We start from the raw sequence: 17,539 nt of genomic DNA on the forward strand, positions 1-17,539 counted from the left end.
AATATATATATATATATATATATATATATATATATATATATATATATATATATAGCAATGTTCACATTGTTTCAACAATGAAAAAGTACTACGAGCTATCTCTGCTGTGTCAAAAACTGAGCAGAGGTCCATTATTCAAACTTTCTATTATTCAAAACTCTTAACACGTAATAAAACATTCTTAGGTGTTTGATACGGCACCTATAACTGACTGTTCACTTTAAACAGAGAACGGACTATGATTTCAGAAATAATTAAATCATACACAAGATTTGCGCGAGCTCAAAAATTCTCAGGAATTATGAATCCAAAATATGAAACATCAGCAAAAAATAGTACGGTCACGACATCTAAAGGCTTGTTTTTCTAGCTGCTTATACAAAGCATCTCTATGAAGAAATGCAATTTGGTATGATTGCGAAAAAAAAATACAGGTTATTCAGTTACAACGTTGGTGCAGATGCTTTTTGAACCATTTTTTCATCCGTCAAAGTACTATCAACTGTGTTTTTTGCAAGCGCTTTTGCGAATGCTTCTTCCACTCTCGCCTCATCGCTCTGTAAACTTTTTAAAAATGCAAAAAAAAGAGCACTAGGTTTCATTTTTTTCAGATTCCAGTTGTACGAACGTCTAACAATAAATTATATTAGACTACTGAAAAAAAAAGAAATCAAATGATGGGAAGAACAAACAAAGAAACAAAACTAGGAAAGTAAATTAGGCTATAGAGTGACCGTCAAACAATTCCAAAAACATAAAGACTGAATGTTAGAAATAAAAAAAGGACAAAAACAAAAATGAAGTCTTTTCAAAAAAGAACATTTATGTGACATACCTCAGCTATTAAACCATGTTGCACTAATTCGGCTGCTAATATACTTGCAGTATCATCCGCAGTTATTCTAGCTGTCAACTGTCGGTTCATCATATCATCCAATTGAACAACTAATGTTAAAAGTGACCCTGCAAAGCTCAGTACTTATCATGTGGTGAATACTGATCAATGATCTAATCTGTTAATGTTATAGATTTACGTTATTATTCTGTTCTGTGCAAAATAACGTAAATATGCAACAGTAACAAACTAGATTCATAAATTATAGCGATATTTAAATTTATATTGTAAATATGATATTTGAGTTTAAATCATAAAATGAAAGTAAAATTCAAACACCGATCATTCATCGATCAGTGTTTTCCAGTTATAAATCTGAAGTTACCGTTCAGCGTGACTGTGCATTTGATGATTGACCTGCTTTCTTTATATTCCACCGGTGAATCTGCTGGAGGGCTAGGTGTTGGCTCCGGTTTGTCACCATCTGATCCGCGATCTTCTACAAAAATTTGCAAATAAACTTTAGTTTGAACAAACAGTCATTCACTATAATATTAGATCTCATATCACATATAACTAAAATTATTCAAGTACCATATTGCTGCTCCCCAACTAGAGCGGCTGAAGATGTCGAAGCCGTCATTCTTTGATGATGAGGAAGAGGGGTAAATGCTATGAGTGGATATATTCCATTACTAACATCCTCCAAAAATTTTTCCAGATCTACCTGAAATTGATCGTCTGCTGCAGGCATAATTACACGAACGAGAAATGCAACCTTACGTCTGCTTTTGACGATAACGATGTTATCTATAAAACCATTTAACTCGTAAACTGGCTGTCATCACAACTTCCCATTATAACAAAAAGTACGTTACATTGTTATCTAATTCAAAAGGAAGAATACCTGAAAAGAAGGGACCTGGTTATAGGCCATTTCGCGAAACTCTGATGTTGCTGCAATGCGATTCGGGTCCTCTACATGTAGATCATCTTCGTTTAAACTGTTATTCAATTTCGATGAGACAATACAGTGAGCAGCCAGTAATTTTAAAGAATGCACCTGAGTCAGATATCAAGATGATGTGGTTTAGAAATTTTTCCTGTGAATTGCTATTATTTTAATAAGAACTATTGCCGCATTGGCCTAAGTGACTTACCAGAATCCTGATTCCACAGGCTATAACCAAAAGCGTATCTCACGCCTAATGTGTGTTATCACTTTTACTTAGACCATTGAAAAAGAAAGTATAGGGAAAAGCAAATACAACAATTACCTCAAGTAAAATAGTATGGAATAATAAATCGCGAGCGGTTGGCCTTTTAGATGGGTCCAAATTCAAACAGCTCTCAATGAAATCCTAAAATATAATTCCGTCCCAAAGCAAATAGAAAATATTGAATAAAAGTGTCTTTTTTACAACAAATATCTGAAAACCTTTCAAAACCTATGCCAGTAAGTACCCTGTAAATATAAAACACAATCCTTGATATTAACATACATAAATAAAAACGGATAAAGAACACTTGAACCGAAAAAGTTACTAATAATTTAAGTCCCCACTTTCTGCATAGGATCTTCCAACGATTCCAGTCCTCTCCTAACCATCTCCTGTGACACTACACTTGTTTCAGTACCATTTGAAGAGCCGAATAAGCCCATAGGTAAAGCCATCTGAAAGAATCAACAAAAATTGCACAAAAATTAAAGTACATGTTGGAGGAAGCATAAGTCTGGGACCAAGGCGAATAATTCAGTCTCGGCTCAACCTTCTTGTGGTCAGAACTTACACTACCCAATACTTAAGCTCATATTCGAGATTAAACTTGCCTCTAGTGCACATATTCCAAAAGAATAGATGTCAGCTGGCGGAGCTACAGCATTACAATCTGGAATCAAACTATTAAAAATCAAAAAAAAAAAATCAGGAGTAGTCAAAACTGCAAACGGCGCTTTTGGCAGAGGAAATGGTATCCGCATCTGAAAAAAAAATTTATTCCGTAGACCCCAAAGAGGAAGAACTAAAATGAAGACATCCCAACTTTTATCACGAGGCCATAACGAAAATTGCAATCTTGATTACAATTTCCCTAACAATGAAATTTTTCATATGGAAAGCTTACGTTCATATTCAGGCGCAATGTAATGCATATTTCTGATATTTTCTTGAAACGTCTTCACATGGTGTTGAATTGCAGTTGGAGCGACTAAAATAAGATTGCATGTATGTATGTAAATTTCATGGAATGGAAAATCCTGGCCGTATCACATCTCGTTTCCATAAATTCATTACAAAAAATATGTTTGGTTCATTCGTGCGCCAAAGGCTGGAAGGAAACTAGTGCAAAAATTAAAGTGATTTGAGTATCTCACCACAACCGATCTTGATCAAACCATTATGCTGAATGAACATCGTGTTGCAAGTAAGATTTGCGTGAACGACTGGAGGATTACATGAGTGCAAATAATTTAAAGCAGAGAGAATTTGCGTAGTCCACTTCTTCCAGGCCTGAAAACGAATCAAATCTTAGACAAGACAATAAAATATTCAAAAAAATAAAATGTAGCAAAGCGACAAAGAAGCAAAACTCTGAGACATGTAGAGTAGAAGAGGAATGGCATACAAATTTAATTAGAAAGGTGTAGAAAGCTATTCCTTTTAAGCCGACGAGAAAAAGATATTAATTGAATCGACCTTCAAATTTAAAGCAGCTCCAGATTTACGAGTACGTTGTAAAAATCGTGCCAATGAACCAGATGACATATACTCCGTTATAAATATTATCTGAAACAGTAAGAAGAAAAATGATGTATAGTACTTTGCAAAGACATAATCTGAAAGAAACCAAATCTTGAAGCGACCACACAAATGATACCCTGCATCATTCTAGCCTAGAATGATGCGATCATTAGCAATCAGCGAGCTGCTGATATAAGAACAATGCAAAAGAGAAGAAAAGACTAGAACTACATTCACCCGCCCCATTCTCCACAATGGTTCCAAGCATTCTGTCGACCTTTACTGATCCGGCATACTGAATGACCACTGACTCGTGAAATGTCATTGTGTTCACGGTAGTTCCGGAATTTAAAAATTCCACAGTAATCCCTTCATCCTTTCTCAAATCTTGCACAAAGTTTCCTGAACAGTGGGATGAAAGAAGGGAATAAACAGTAGTTGTGCATCTGAAACTCCAAACGGACTCAAGTTCAAACAAAACTGACAAATTGGAAATCTTTCAAACCTTCGAAAATTTGTATCTAAACGAACCCTTGGTTTGTCAGATTTCGAATCTGTCCAGTACTTATGGAATTTAACGAGATTCGTATGCACGAGATGAGTTAACTTGTCAAAAACTGCATTTATGTGTTCTTCTTGTGAACGAAAATTTTTGCGTTCTGAGAACAGGACTTCGTTCCAAACCACCTCGTTGCCTGTTTCATTGTCCATTGCCAGGTAAGCATAATCAATCCCGGGAACATTACGTTGTTTTACTTGCTCACGCCGCTTACTCCACCTTTTGCATGGACTTTCTTCCAAGATCTGGAAAATAATGACTGATTCACAAAACTCATGGTGAAATGGAGACAAAATTCCTTATTTAATCTCTTTTGTAGGAAATAAAGTGGAAAGGTGCAACTTTTCGCAATAAAAAACTGCAAAACACTAAATACCTTATGAAGATAACCAAGGGTAAATGGCAGAGGAATTGATTAATAAGTTAAATAGCAGGGAAAAATTAACATGGGAGCTTTTCAACTTGACGTCCATCTTCAACGGAAAATTCGTGAGGAAGAATTTGAGATCAAGTAGAATAGAAGACTGAGTTAAGGTTGTAAGATGGGGATGAAAGAGAAAAGCCAGAATCTTAGTCATGACTCTGTTTGCTGATATAAAGTTATACATCGCTATTTTATGCATAAAACCAAATTTTTAAGCCATCAAACAACTCGATCTTGAAAACCATAAAACCCATCATTTCAAAAGCAAACTTACCTCACCATTGTTGAAGTACAAGTGAGAAGTATCCAGGGACATGCTTACAAGTATGGATACACTTCTCAACAGCAACTGACTCACATCAATTAAAGTAAATCCAACGACAGATGATCAAAAGTGGGCATGATAAACCGCCATTCAACCCACGCAAGGAGGTATTCCAGCATTTATATAAGTCACATTTTATCCCTTGCAAAACTCTAACTTTGCAATCTTTCAAATGGTAGCACGATTCTGTCCCGCATAAATTCACCACTTTCAGTAATTAGCCTAGAGCTCACCTCCACCTAAGAATTTTGAATGGATGAATAACGAATGATTAGCAGAAGATAACTTCTCATTTTGCCCACCATTTTCGCAAAGTGATAACGAGCAACAAAGTTGATGATCTCCAGGAAAAGATAATGAGAAAAAACTTGCCAGTACCATGAATCTCGCAAAGGTTAAATTAACCAAGTTATACTACTAATTCGCAATTATACAAAACTTTTCAAACAAACCTCTTCAGCTCCTTCGCCTTCGGAATCACTATCCTTGCTATTATTACCACCTTTTACATCATGACCATGTTTAGCTGTTGTATCAGTTGTATGTGATGTGGTGGTAGAACCGACATCTGTTGAAGTCGCAGAATCCATGCTAACGATACTAATTGCTAAAGATCTGTTGCAATTGCAAATGCTCAGATTTTCTATTTCACCTCTTGCTCTTTCTCGGGAACGTATCGCTACAGCACTACAGTAAAGTGCTGTTGATGTTAATGCTGCTATGCAGCTTCCAGTGCAAGAAACTGCTGAGCAGCTTTCAAGACTGTGCCGATCATACGGCTTTAGCAATATACAGGAACGATTCAACTTGACTGCTTCAATGATTTAGAAGTTTCTGTGACGGCACGATTTTGTCGGTTGAAATGCTGAGCACAAGTGCTCCACTCGAAGACAAAACCAAGTCAGAAATTGGGTAAGAAACCTGTAACGACTCAAACTTTTATAATGTTTTCCCACGGTTGCAGTAGTTGCCGACGAACCTAACTCAACTGTTCAGGACAGATTAAAGAATTGTACGCCTCCAAATGCGTCTAACTTCTCACCGTGAATTTTACAAGTGATGTCAGTCCTGAAATACAAGCAATTTTATGAACTTTGTAGACAGCAGCACTATTGCCAACGAGAACGCAGAAAACGAAATGGTTTGTATAAAACAAGACCCGTCGAATCATCACTTCCATAATGCAACGACAATTGCGCAAACAGTACGGTGCATTAATGATTAAACAGTTTCGTTCAGAGCACAGGAAGAGAATGCAACAAATGTTGCAAAAAAGAAAAAAAAAAAACGTTAATTAACCTCAAAGAATGTACCATGAATGATAGTATAGCCTGCCTGAATTTCCTCGTGCTCGATGGAACAGAAAAGGCAGAGAAAAATGCCTTTCCTGACAGGAATAAAAATTGCAGCAGCAGACGGAGGCATAATTATGCTCCAAATAAACCGAAAATCTTTAGCCTTTCAAACATTTCAGTTAGATCAATTATCAATTTACAATTAAATATGGAGCAAATCTAAATCTGGCTTATTAGGAAAATTCTGCTTGATTCAACTTTAGCCTTGAGAACACAAATTCCAAAAAAACTGAAGTTCATATTTATAACGATATCATAAACGAACCGCCCACAATAAATGTAAAAGAAATGAATAATAGCGACCACCAATTACGAACGAATGTGGTCAGATCAGTCTGTTAATTGATCCATCCGGTTATAATTCACTCACTACTAAATAAAGAACTGTCAAGGAGTATTTGCACTACTCCATAACCAGTTATTTTCGTACTTTAGTTGTTGATTATGTCTGTTCTACGACCCACTGGTAGTTACAGTTGTCATCACTGCAGTCTGGATATTGTTACATGAAAAACTTATGGTTTCAACATATAATGCTAACGCAGAAACGTTCGATAGCTACTGAACAGTGATAGTTGGTTCATAGATTCAGAACATACAATACACACATAAGCAAGACTCTGTTTGGTATAGAATCGTCGTGCTTTTTACATTAACTGTTCTTGACGGAATAGTAAGAAAAGCCTTCCGAAATCCAATAAAGGCCTCTACATTGACCTATCATTCTTTCATTAGCATTTCTCTTCTGTTATATTGCTATGATTTCCGACAGGCTTATGAAATGAACTGCATTCATACGAGCAGCCAATAAGCAAAGGAAATGAGCACACTGAAAATCCTGAAGTTCCCTTGTAAGTGGTAGGAGACATAACGAGTTAGTCCATGAACTGAATGCCATAGATAACAGACCGAAAGAAATTGCGTTCAGTAGTAAATTACGAAAGTTTTTGCTACATTTCAGACAAGATCTACAAAATAAGAGCGTTTTATACAAGGAATGTCTGGGCGAAAGCGCAAAATGCAAGAGGATATTGGTTCCCCCCTGGTTCTTCAAAAAAAAAAAAAAAAAAACTGGGACGCAGAGTGTTAAAAAAGTTGATGTTGTCGAGGAAATGCACCTGTAAACCCTGAAAATGACTACGTTTCACAACCTCTGTTCCTTTCCCCTACAGATATACACAACACTTTCTCTGTAATCATCTCTTGCTGCTGAACGTGGAGATATAGGATTCCTCGCATATATATATATATATATATATATCAAGATACATCACTACAAACGTGATTAATTTCCGCGCCACTGATTGTGTGATGTTCCGTCACTCAAGACTAACAACCACTCATCACTATACGTCATACACTGCTAATGCAAGCGTTAACTCCTACGCATGGGATGTGACGGATCAGATGGAACCGATAGCTAATACATGATACGAAGTTAATAAACAAACAAAGTTGGTCCTCACATTTTAATGATCAGAGAAGCTGAAGCTGTTAAATATACTAAAGACATTTAGAGATATGGATCTTTTCCGATACCTCTTTTTCATCTATCAAGTTTATTTATATATGCAACGCCACTAGGATACTAACTGCAACTTCAGTCAGGAAACTTCAAACCTTATCTTCGAAAATATAAAGTCCGCTTGGAAAATTAGCCACAGCAAAAATTAATCCATCACCCGAATCTTTTTAGGAAAGCTCTATGGGTTTTCGGAATCCCACGCCTTCTTCATTGAACACTACTTAACTCTTCTGTGAATGCTCAACATTCTCCGTGACACAAGCCCGGTGATCCAGGAACTCGGGAAGACCGGAACATGATGGATGATAACTTGATGCTGTGACAAATTTTTCGGCAAGTTCCATGCAAACCGATCAAACTATAAGATACATATGCAAAAGCAGAGGTCTACAGCACTATACTACTCAGACTTTCGGAACTACAATCAGATAAGTACTTTTAATTTGGCAGATGAATCACATCTACAGCGACTAGTCCACATCCTTAACCCTCCTTTACAAAAACAAATCAAGCTAAAAGTTCCAGGTAGGTCAATTATGGATACTCACAAACCAGAACAGCTTTCCGGATATCCATTTCATTCCGATAGAAATTTAAGAGAATTATTTCTGCCACTTTTCACTATGGAAACTAGAAAAAAACAATCAAACTGAAGTGGTAGAAGTAGAAGTGAAATCGGGAAGAGAATTCAACGACCCAGGATTCAGTATTGTTCAAAACCTTCATTGATAAAGGTGCAAAAGAAAAGGTTTACTGCCGAAAGGAGCGCTATCGCTATAACAAAATTACAAACTCTCAGAAAAACTGATCCTTCGTTCACATTGGCAGGGACGTACCTTACGGGGAGAAACATGAACATTGGTACTTACCCTTCCATTAATTAATCAATAAACCAGTCGATGCTGTAGTTTTGAAAAGCAAGCAGGAGTATCGCAAATAACTGAAAGTAAGGTGACCATAACAAAATGACAAGGGTATGCCCCTAACAGGTGACAATCTGAGAGGACAGGAGAAAATGGCCAACTGAATCGATGACCTGGCAATGGGAGTGATGATCGAGGAGGAAAGAGGGAAGAAAACGAAGCGAATGGAGCAATGATACTGCGAATACGGCTGGGCAACCCACGGGTTGACCTGTCAGGTACACTCACCTTATCTTGCCATTCACAAAACATAAGGTCGATCTCTCTCGCAGACAGACGAGAAGACGGCTTTGTCACCACACGACACTCCCACCCACGCCGATCGATACACGCCCATCCGACCCACAGACATACATATCACACATGCATATATACATACATACATACATGCATTCACACATATATACATACATGCATACATACATACATGCATACATACATACATACATACATACATACACACATACATACATACATACATACATACACACACACATATATACATTCATACACACATGCAACAGACGCCACAATCAGTAGGGGCCGCCGTCTAGACGTTCTCTTCATTTTGCAGTGCGAAAATTATTGGCAAAGAGCCAATTTATTGTCTTGAGTCTCACAATTGGTAATGCGGCAATTTGTATGTGGAAGGGACCAACTGCAAGAGAGGAGAATATGTTGGGGAGGGAAGATTAAAGATTACAAGAGACAGTCAGAGGTCAAATTTTGCTATCAATATGATAGCAGACAATAAAGGAGATTGACATTTTTGCCACAATTGGAAACATAATGAACGACTAGCTCCGCTCAGCTGTTTTTTAAAAGTCTACTGACCCCTGCGCATTAATGTCACGACATTGTAATGCATCATAAATACGTTTGTTGGAATATCGTATAGATCGGTGCTCTGCTGTTCCTTCCTTCCTTCTCAAGTCGATAGAAACCAAGTTCTTTGGTGACCTTCCCAACGACCTATCCGTACAGTTACTTTCTCGACCCTTAATCTACTTTTATCTACTTGCTCTTTATAGCATACTTTTTCGTCATTGCAGATGAGCTCATATGAAAAATCCCACAGCGTTCGCAAATTCATTACCGGAAAGAAAACGCTCTAGCAATTAGTCGTTTAAAGCATCAACTTTTTTCTTTATCACATCTTCCACGCTACATTTCCCAATTGCTTTCAAACTCTACTCGCAAAAGTTTCCAGCGCAGCTTGTCCTCCGCTCTCTCTATCTTCAGTAGAACTTAAGCAATTCAAAACGTAAAGTGGTGAAGTCATCAGATATCAGAGCTCGAAAATCTTAGATATTCAGAAATAAAAAAAAAAAACAGGATAAACACAATGTTGACTTTCTACTACAAAGCGACAAAGTGCAATACCCCGGAAAGTCCACATACGGGACGCTTTAGAATATTGTCCGTAGGGTTATGGAATTTCGCATCTCTTCCGAAACTTCGTAGGACCCATGTCAAATTCTTACCAAGCTTGCAGTATCTGGATAAGACGTGGGAAGGACCAGAAGTATTGACTCAACAAATAAGCTCTTTGCTGATTGGGACAGGAACTAGGAACTGATTGCGTAGAACATAGGACCTTCCTAGCGCATAAAGCTGATGAATTCCCAACCAGTAAGAAAAACTGCAAATTTATTCGTTTCCATATCAGTAAATTCAGTTCTCAAACAAATGTACATATCTGAAACTCAACCGTACAAACATTTAACTTGAAGCTACATCTACACTGGGATCCAATATGTGGAACCCGTCACCACATGTAGCGAAGGGTAAAAATGACTATTAAGTTACATAGAAGTTAGCGAGTTCCAATAAACATCACTGCTTGATTCTGCTTACCTGTATTCACTATTAACATATTTCCTGCATACAATTTCACACTACGCCTATAGAGACGTTATACTTCACGAACCTCAAAACAAAGCCACATTTTGACAGTAGTGGGATAGATATGCTCTCTATTTTATTTAAGTATTAATAAACTTACCCAGTAATGCTTAGTGAATTGATTTCAAATTTACATAATTACTCACAAATAAATATTAAGGATACGATGCAAAACTATATAATAGAAATACCATCGTTTGGTCGAAATTATGACAACTAAGGTTCAGCAATATACAGTATACAGTTAACACGTCAAGCTACAATATACACGACCAAACTAAGGAGACAAAACAAGTGAAGTACTATCCATTTACCAGATATGGAAGAAATTAATCTTCCATAAAATGGAAGCACTGTCACTGTTCAAAGTCTGGTGAGCTGATGATTTTTAGCAACAAAAAATTCGGATGAGAATGAGCCTTGCAAGATCGCTTTTATCTAAATATTTTGGTATCTTCAAGCTGAAATTTGCAGCTTTTTTTGTTGCTGAATTACTTTTTCGTCTCTTAAGCTATTTTCTAAAAATATTTTATTGGAAGGCATTTCTTTTGGTGCCAGCATTGCTATTCGAAGTAAGCAACGTGAGCTGAAGCAGAATTTGCAGCGGTATGACAGCTGCGATGATGCTCTACGACCCATCAAATGATTCTTGATTAGTTCTGCAAAGCCATGTGCCAAAACCGGCGAAAATCCAGGTGGTAAAAGTAAGTTGACACCCTGTAAATAATAAACTATGAAAAGTGCAAAAACTAAGAAAGTGTAGTAAAGCATAAGATCGTTTTTACAAAGATTCCCAATAAATTCGTGAACAATATTTTGCAAACCGAGAGAAATTTATAGACTAATCAAAGTATTTGTTTAGAATATATCCTAGATAAAGAATTCATCACTTCATATATAAAAAAAACTGACTCGTCACTTTCCCATACCTAAAATGACGAGTCAGTTTTTCCTAAATTCATTTGCTACAATAATAAAACAGAAAAGAATTGGAAGTAAACCCAGTCTAACTACTGCTAGGAAATCCCTCCCTCCAGCAATGAAAATTTCAAACCACTGGTTCAATTAAGTGGTTTAGAATTAGTTGTAGCTTTTCAGATATCATTTGGCATCAAAAACAACAGAAATTACAATTCATGAGCTCATCTTACATCCTACGGTATTAACATTGTAGTTAAATGAAAATATTTGATGCCAGGCAATTTATGAAATAGCAATTGGGAGCGAATGCAGTTGGCTTACTTCATTTTGTAGAATATTTGGTAGTAAAGTTTCAGTTTCAAAAGAAGGCATGATTGATGCAATAGGCACGACTAAAGTACGATATCGTTTCTCCCTTCTCAAGAAATATAGCTGTAATTTAATACTTTCCATTGCTGTTGCCGGCCAATGATCCCAGCCGCTAAACCATGCAAGTTTCCAAGGCACAGCTTCATTCAGATGTTCCATCAGGCGATAGCAAGTTGTCCAAACTTCTCGCATGTAGCCGGAAGAATTATAACCCCGCTAAAATATGGCAAGTAACTTCGATAGTAATCCTAACAAAGTTTTATAGGCTGCCCAAAAATTGAATAAAGTATAATAATCAATTACCAAGCATGGATTCACAGAATTTTCGAACATCGGAAAACTAAAGTGATATTGGACAACTGACACTGGACAATTTGACTTACAACATAAGTAAAAAGAAAAAAAGATCTCTGCTGATATATTCATTTGAAAGATTTATAATTCTTCCACATAAGTTCAATATAGAAAATCGTTTTAGCCCAGTTGACATGTCGACAAAACTTAAGTTATATAAAAACAGGAAAAAAAGGTCCACTATAGAAAGTTATTAACTTGTTATTATGATACCAGTTTAAGACAAACCATTTGTGGCGCAGCAAAAAGTAAACTGTCGTGATCCTTCAGTTCGGCACACAACAAATTATACCAGAACTAAACTGTGAAAAAAATTAAGCTTTTTATAGTGTCGGTCAATAAATTTGAAGGAAATTGCACTTTCTTAAAAGAAACATCGCCTTTTTGTCAAGTTCGTGATCGACTGCACAATATGCTTTCAAACATACTAAAATTTCAAGACCAAATTAAAACAAACCAAGGTCAAATCTTTTCCAGTGAGAAACTATGAAGATGCTGGAAAATCAAGATCACGCCCTTTTATCGTTAGATATCTTTCTAAAGAAGCAAGGAGCCCGATTTATTTATTGTAAGTTGAAATCACCTAATCAATTCACTGATAATTCTTAGGACAACTGGTTCATCATGAAGAAATGCAGAGATGCAGTAGAGTGACCGATTTTCCGGAACTATTTCATTCTTCTTGGAAATTTCATAAAGTTATTCCCCACTATAGGGCATAAAACTCGTCTAGTTTCTTTCTAGTACCAAGAACCAAAATTTTCCTAAAAATTCTGTCAGGAGCAATGTAGATCTCAAAATTCCATACTCCGGTCTCTTCCTTTCTTCAAACAAATGCTGAACTAGGTGCATAACAGAAACGAAGAATAAGCACAACTCAAAACAACCGGATTCAGATTTACATAAATTTCGATGAAACAATAACAGAACCTCCCCAAGGAACAAGCGATACAAATTAACGCTGGTTAAAAAGAGAAAATATGAGTATGAAATTTTTAAACCGATCTCTAACCAACTCACATTGATAACGGCTGGATGACTACTCCACCTGTCAATAGTACTACAGCGAAACGATACATGGGACATAGTTCTCACTCTATATTCCATTGAGCATATGCCATTTTCTGACAACGGTTTTGTCTGCTCATCAAGAGCTTTCACAGCAACATTTAACATCGTTCCCGTTTGAAAACATGAATAATGTGGATATAGTGGTAATAAAATTAAGCGTTGCATACCTTGTCTGGAAATAGCAAGTTCATGATCGACGACTGCACGATATTTCAAATATACTAAAATCTCGAAATCTAATTAAAGCAAATCAAGCTCAAATTTCGTCCCAATAAGGAACTATGACAATGTTGGAAAATTATGAGCAAGGTCATGCTTTTTTGTCACTAGATATTTTTTTGAAGAAGGAAGAAGTCCAGTTTATTTATTGTAAGTTGAAATCACCTTATCAATTCACTGATAGTTCTCGGGATAGCTGGTTCGTTGTAAAGAAATGCATGTGTACAATAGAATGACCCATTTTCCGGAACTAATTCATTCAAATATCCTTCCAGTACTTTCGAATATGTATCAATAAGATGCGAGAAGTTTTTACTATATTTGTAATCGTCAACACAAAAGTCAACTTTCTTCGCCAATGGCCAATATAATTGTGTCACACGTCTTGAAATAAAATGATTTTTAAAATATATTTTCTTCAGATTCTCGAAAGAGGAAGAAATACTTTTTCCTAATGAATCCATTCCTTCCTTCTTCCTTAAATTGAGTGCAATGTAAAGAACCTGGTTACATAAAAAAAGGGCACAAAAAGCCCCCACTGTTGAAAGTGGTCAAACTGAGCGGCAAGTGCGATGTGTACCACGAAAGCACCTTACACACCAACTGGTTCTAACAAAGATAAGGGAATTTTAGAAGTAAGATTTACAAAAAAACGAAATATGCATACGAAGTAAGCCACAGAGGTAACTTGTAGTAGTAATGAGAGCCTTCGGCCAAATGCTTCGTGGCATAATACGGTGTCCTCGGCAATCCATGATGTAGCATCAAAACTGCTGTTTTCATCGTTTTTTGTTCTACAGTTTTGAGATTCATACTTTTCGCCGAAAGAGATCCAAAGACATTTGAACCTGAGCCTTTTATATATTCAGTATACTGCCCAGGAAATAGGCTTCTGCCCAACGGCCATTTGGTCATTACCGATTTCCACTTGAGTGAACCCTAGTTACTAATACCACAATTATCCATGAGCCAAAACTGTGATAAGCCAGACGAAAACGACAAAGCATAAGGAAAGAAAAGTCGAAGTAAGGCAGCTCGAGTCATAATTTTGGCCGCGTTACGAAATTGGTTGTCCCATGCCTTTTTGTTGTTATTTTGTACTTTGCTGGAGTCATCTTACGCCTTATTCGAATTTTATGACACAACCACAAATAGCAGCGTAATAAATGTATGGTACAACCGGAACTCAACAAAATAATTCTAAGGTGGGTGTTGCCGCATATTCATCCCAAGTGCATCTGATATGAAATTCTCTTTAAGGTTTAGCACTCTAAAAAGCGATCCCAAAGCGATTCTCCTCAATAACATCTATAATTTTTACATGGGAATGGGAAATAAATCTTGGAAACATATATCGTTATAATATCAAAAGAACCAGTTCCTTTCAAACAGTCTCTCAATTTTAGCTTTATTTGTTAACAATTTCGAGTAAGAGAAGTTTGTTATTTTTCAATCTGTAATATAATTATTTCATTTCTGTAAGGTATATCTGGGAAAGTCGTCAAGTATGGGATAGAGAATGTAAGGAACTGAAAAAGTACAGCAACTTAATATTTGCGAATAGCAACTAAAAGCGGACTTTACAATTATCACACGTGGTATATTGTGAGATGGAATTACAACAAATTACTTTAAACTGAGAAGGTTGAATGATTCAGACTTGAATCTGGTCATCAATGCAAGATATTGCTTTAAGAGAACTAACTGAGTGAATTTCTTTCCAAATGGACCTTACTATTCCTCTTGTCATAGCCTTCTTATCTTTGAATGTGCATGAGTGAGAGTAGCTTAATTTCATTCAAGGATGTTCTTTTTTAAAAACTGTTCATTTTAATTTCTCATACATTGCAAGGCACTTACGATTTTATGATACGCCCCCTCAACGAATTTCTCCTTCCATATTTTTGAAATACTCAGTATTTCGCATGTTTAATTAATGATTTTTTTTTTGTGATCTTGAGGTTTTGAAATTGGTCCATTTTTTCTGGTATATGGATGGAAAGAAGATACCTTAACCCTTACTGTTAGGGAGGTGATGGAGGGCGAGGGGGTGTGAGAATGTACTGCAAATCGTTGTTAATCATAGAGCGGCGCTTTCTTTCCTCTTCTGCAATTCTTTTTCATCGTAGCAGTTTTCGGCAGCGCATATAAAAAATTACCTATTGACATGATACTTACCGATACTGCTTCCTGTACACTTGCCTTTACATATTTCAGAGAAAAAAAAGCTGCATTTTTTAAGGTTACCCTAGTACTTGCATGGTACCAGGTGAATTCGACATGCAGGCGTCAAAAATTAGTTTTGTTCGATATGGGGATGAAAATTAATTTTAATGCTGCTTGTCAAATCGAGCCAATACGTACGGTAGCACGTCGTGGTACGCCACTCAACATTCACTTCTGTACTTGAAGTAACCAGATAGCATTACCATATGCTTGTTTTTTTTTGGCAAAAGCTATTGTTTAACAGGAGAAATCAAACTAAAATCCTATTCCGCTTGAAGTAGGTAAGTTCGCCAGAAATATTTTTGCATCTCTGAAAGAGTTAGTCTTCAACTTCCACCGCATGAAAAAATATATATGCTCTCTTGATGATTCCTTTCTTGAACATTAATGATACTGTAGTAGACACCTTGCAAAGGGTAGGGGAATCAGTTCATTGATATGACTTTTAAATATCTGCAATATTTCTAGAAAAGTCAATTGCAGCGATAAAAATGTCAATGGAACTAGATTTTGCACTGCGTGATTGGCGTAAGAGTGATGTTATTGCGTTCCCAATGATGTAATCAGGAAATGGAATACTTCTGATATCTAATGCTATAGTTCTAGTTAATTCAGGATAGGCAGATGTACAAACAGATGCACCCCAGCAGCTTGTCAATCAACACACCAACTTCATGGCAGCAAATTTTGTTTCATCACAAGATTCAAATTCATGTCGTTGCGTTATGCTTCATTTGCGAATTCACTGTTAGACCGGTGTAATTTAGACTAGAAGGCGTGATAGGAACGCTTTGGTAATTGTTCCGGTTATAGAAGAGTCACTGTTTCGTGACACCACAATTGTTCTAGTCCATGGTAATATGATCAAGGGCATCGGCTTCATGGTTTGGAAACATGCTCGACAAGCGCAATATTAGAAATTGCTAAGACAAACTTCGAAGGTCGTTCGTTGATCGGATTTTTGAACTCTTTTTACAGTCGGAATTTTTCGAGAAATTCATTTACTAACCTTATTTTCATTTCAAAACTGAAAAGGAAATATATCACGTAATGAAGAGATAATTTTATATTATTTAAATGGATGACGTAACAACAAGCGTCATCTATTTGAAAAGATCTGTCCAGAATGTTTGTTCTTTTCCCCTTATAAAAGACAGGAAGGCGTGAAGAAATAAACCATATAATCTGTTTACATATCGCAAAATGATACTTGCTTTCACGTCTCTATATTGCGCAAATCAATGATTATGTCAAATAAGTGCAGTTATGATGGTAAATGACAACAGTTACTGCACGAGTGATTGCTTCCTCATAAATAATGCCATCAGGTCAAAGCTCTTTTACAGTTAACTGCTAATTCATATATTAACTTCTCTACTTCTATGGTACCATCTCAGGAAATAATTTCCGATGCCAGTTTTCATTCATCCATCCGCAAACATGAATGAATGCTCTAGGATGGATCACTGATCGAATCACCGTCTTTCAGCGCTGAGCAATTATTTGCTTCATTATGCAGATCGAAATCCACAGAATCATCGTAATAAGAGGAAATGTTTTTTCATTTGAAAAGAGAACAATGATAATGGATCATTCGTTAAATTCGTCTCTTTGTGATTTGCTAGTTAATTTGTTTGGAAAAAGAAAAAGTTTTCTTACAAAAATTTAAAGTTCCTCTCGACTCACTCAGAATTTTCACATATCAATCAAGAGCTGTAAAATGTGCTTCTTTTGCTACTCTTTTCTGATTGCGAAAATCTTTTCTTTCGCTTTTCCTAGGCTATCAA

General features: G+C 36.4%; 4 protein-coding genes across 5 annotated transcripts; 2 read left to right on the plus strand and 2 right to left on the minus strand.

Moving 5' to 3' along the window:
* Positions 1–92: 92 nt before the first annotated feature.
* On the minus strand, positions 93–5,812 carry LOAG_16662. Of its 2 annotated transcripts, XM_020449310.1 has the most exons (14): positions 5,337–5,812; positions 4,108–4,380; positions 3,814–3,978; positions 3,532–3,621; positions 3,210–3,345; positions 2,960–3,043; positions 2,667–2,725; positions 2,400–2,510; positions 2,113–2,196; positions 1,743–1,898; positions 1,430–1,562; positions 1,221–1,334; positions 836–963; positions 93–557 (listed from the first exon to the last, which is right to left on the minus strand). In XM_020449310.1, the coding sequence occupies exons 3-14, from the start codon at positions 3,820–3,822 to the stop codon at positions 444–446; spliced, it is 1,218 nt and encodes a 405-aa protein (XP_020307169.1). In that variant the 5' UTR covers positions 3,823–3,978; positions 4,108–4,380; positions 5,337–5,812; the 3' UTR covers positions 93–443. The 2 variants fall into 2 exon arrangements, with proteins under 2 accessions (XP_020307169.1, XP_020307168.1); XM_020449309.1 differs by lacking the exon at positions 3,814–3,978.
* A 3,047-nt stretch (positions 5,813–8,859) lies between these two features.
* Positions 8,860–9,383, plus strand: LOAG_02709 (hypothetical protein; the record flags this gene model as incomplete). Its single annotated transcript, XM_003138246.1, has 2 exons — positions 8,860–9,223; positions 9,262–9,383. 2 exons carry the CDS (start codon positions 8,860–8,862, stop codon positions 9,381–9,383), a joined length of 486 nt encoding a protein of 161 aa, XP_003138294.1.
* Positions 9,384–10,474: 1,091 nt separating this feature from the next.
* LOAG_02710 (hypothetical protein) lies at positions 10,475–14,522 on the minus strand. Its single transcript, XM_003138247.2, has 6 exons — positions 14,194–14,522; positions 13,692–13,910; positions 13,257–13,479; positions 12,465–12,533; positions 11,835–12,098; positions 10,475–11,309 (listed from the first exon to the last, which is right to left on the minus strand). Exons 1-6 carry the CDS (start codon positions 14,439–14,441, stop codon positions 11,049–11,051), a joined length of 1,284 nt encoding a protein of 427 aa, XP_003138295.1. The 5' UTR covers positions 14,442–14,522; the 3' UTR covers positions 10,475–11,048.
* Positions 14,523–15,837: 1,315 nt separating this feature from the next.
* On the plus strand, positions 15,838–16,669 carry LOAG_02711 (hypothetical protein; the record flags this gene model as incomplete). The annotated part of the gene is made up of 3 exons (XM_003138248.1): positions 15,838–15,928; positions 16,236–16,311; positions 16,528–16,669. 3 exons carry the CDS (start codon positions 15,838–15,840, stop codon positions 16,667–16,669), a joined length of 309 nt encoding a protein of 102 aa, XP_003138296.1.
* Between the last annotated feature and the right edge of the window lie 870 nt (positions 16,670–17,539).

Source organism: Loa loa (genome assembly GCF_000183805.2).
Source record: "Loa loa unplaced genomic scaffold supercont3.12, whole genome shotgun sequence".
Classification (NCBI taxonomy): Eukaryota; Metazoa; Nematoda; class Chromadorea; order Rhabditida; family Onchocercidae; genus Loa; species Loa loa.

Bases quoted from the DNA above. Each gene is read 5' to 3' on its own strand.
- LOAG_16662 (XM_020449309.1), bottom strand. From the start codon at position 5,474: ATGGATTCTGCGACTTCAACAGATGTCGGTTCTACCACCACATCACAT. The intron at 4,381-5,336 runs GTTTGTTTGAAA...ATTATTTTCCAG, and splicing joins AAGGCGAAGGAGCTGAAGAG to ATCTTGGAAGAAAGTCCATG. The intron at 558-835 runs GTATGTCACATA...AAAAGTTTACAG, and splicing joins AACATGGTTTAATAGCTGAG to AGCGATGAGGCGAGAGTGGA.
- LOAG_02710 (XM_003138247.2), bottom strand. From the start codon at position 14,441: ATGACCAAATGGCCGTTGGGCAGAAGCCTATTTCCTGGGCAGTATACT. The intron at 13,911-14,193 runs GTATGCATATTT...TTTTATTTCAAG, and splicing joins TTACCTCTGTGGCTTACTTC to ACGTGTGACACAATTATATT. The intron at 12,534-13,256 runs GTGAGTTGGTTA...TTCACAGTTTAG, and splicing joins GTCATCCAGCCGTTATCAAT to TTCTGGTATAATTTGTTGTG.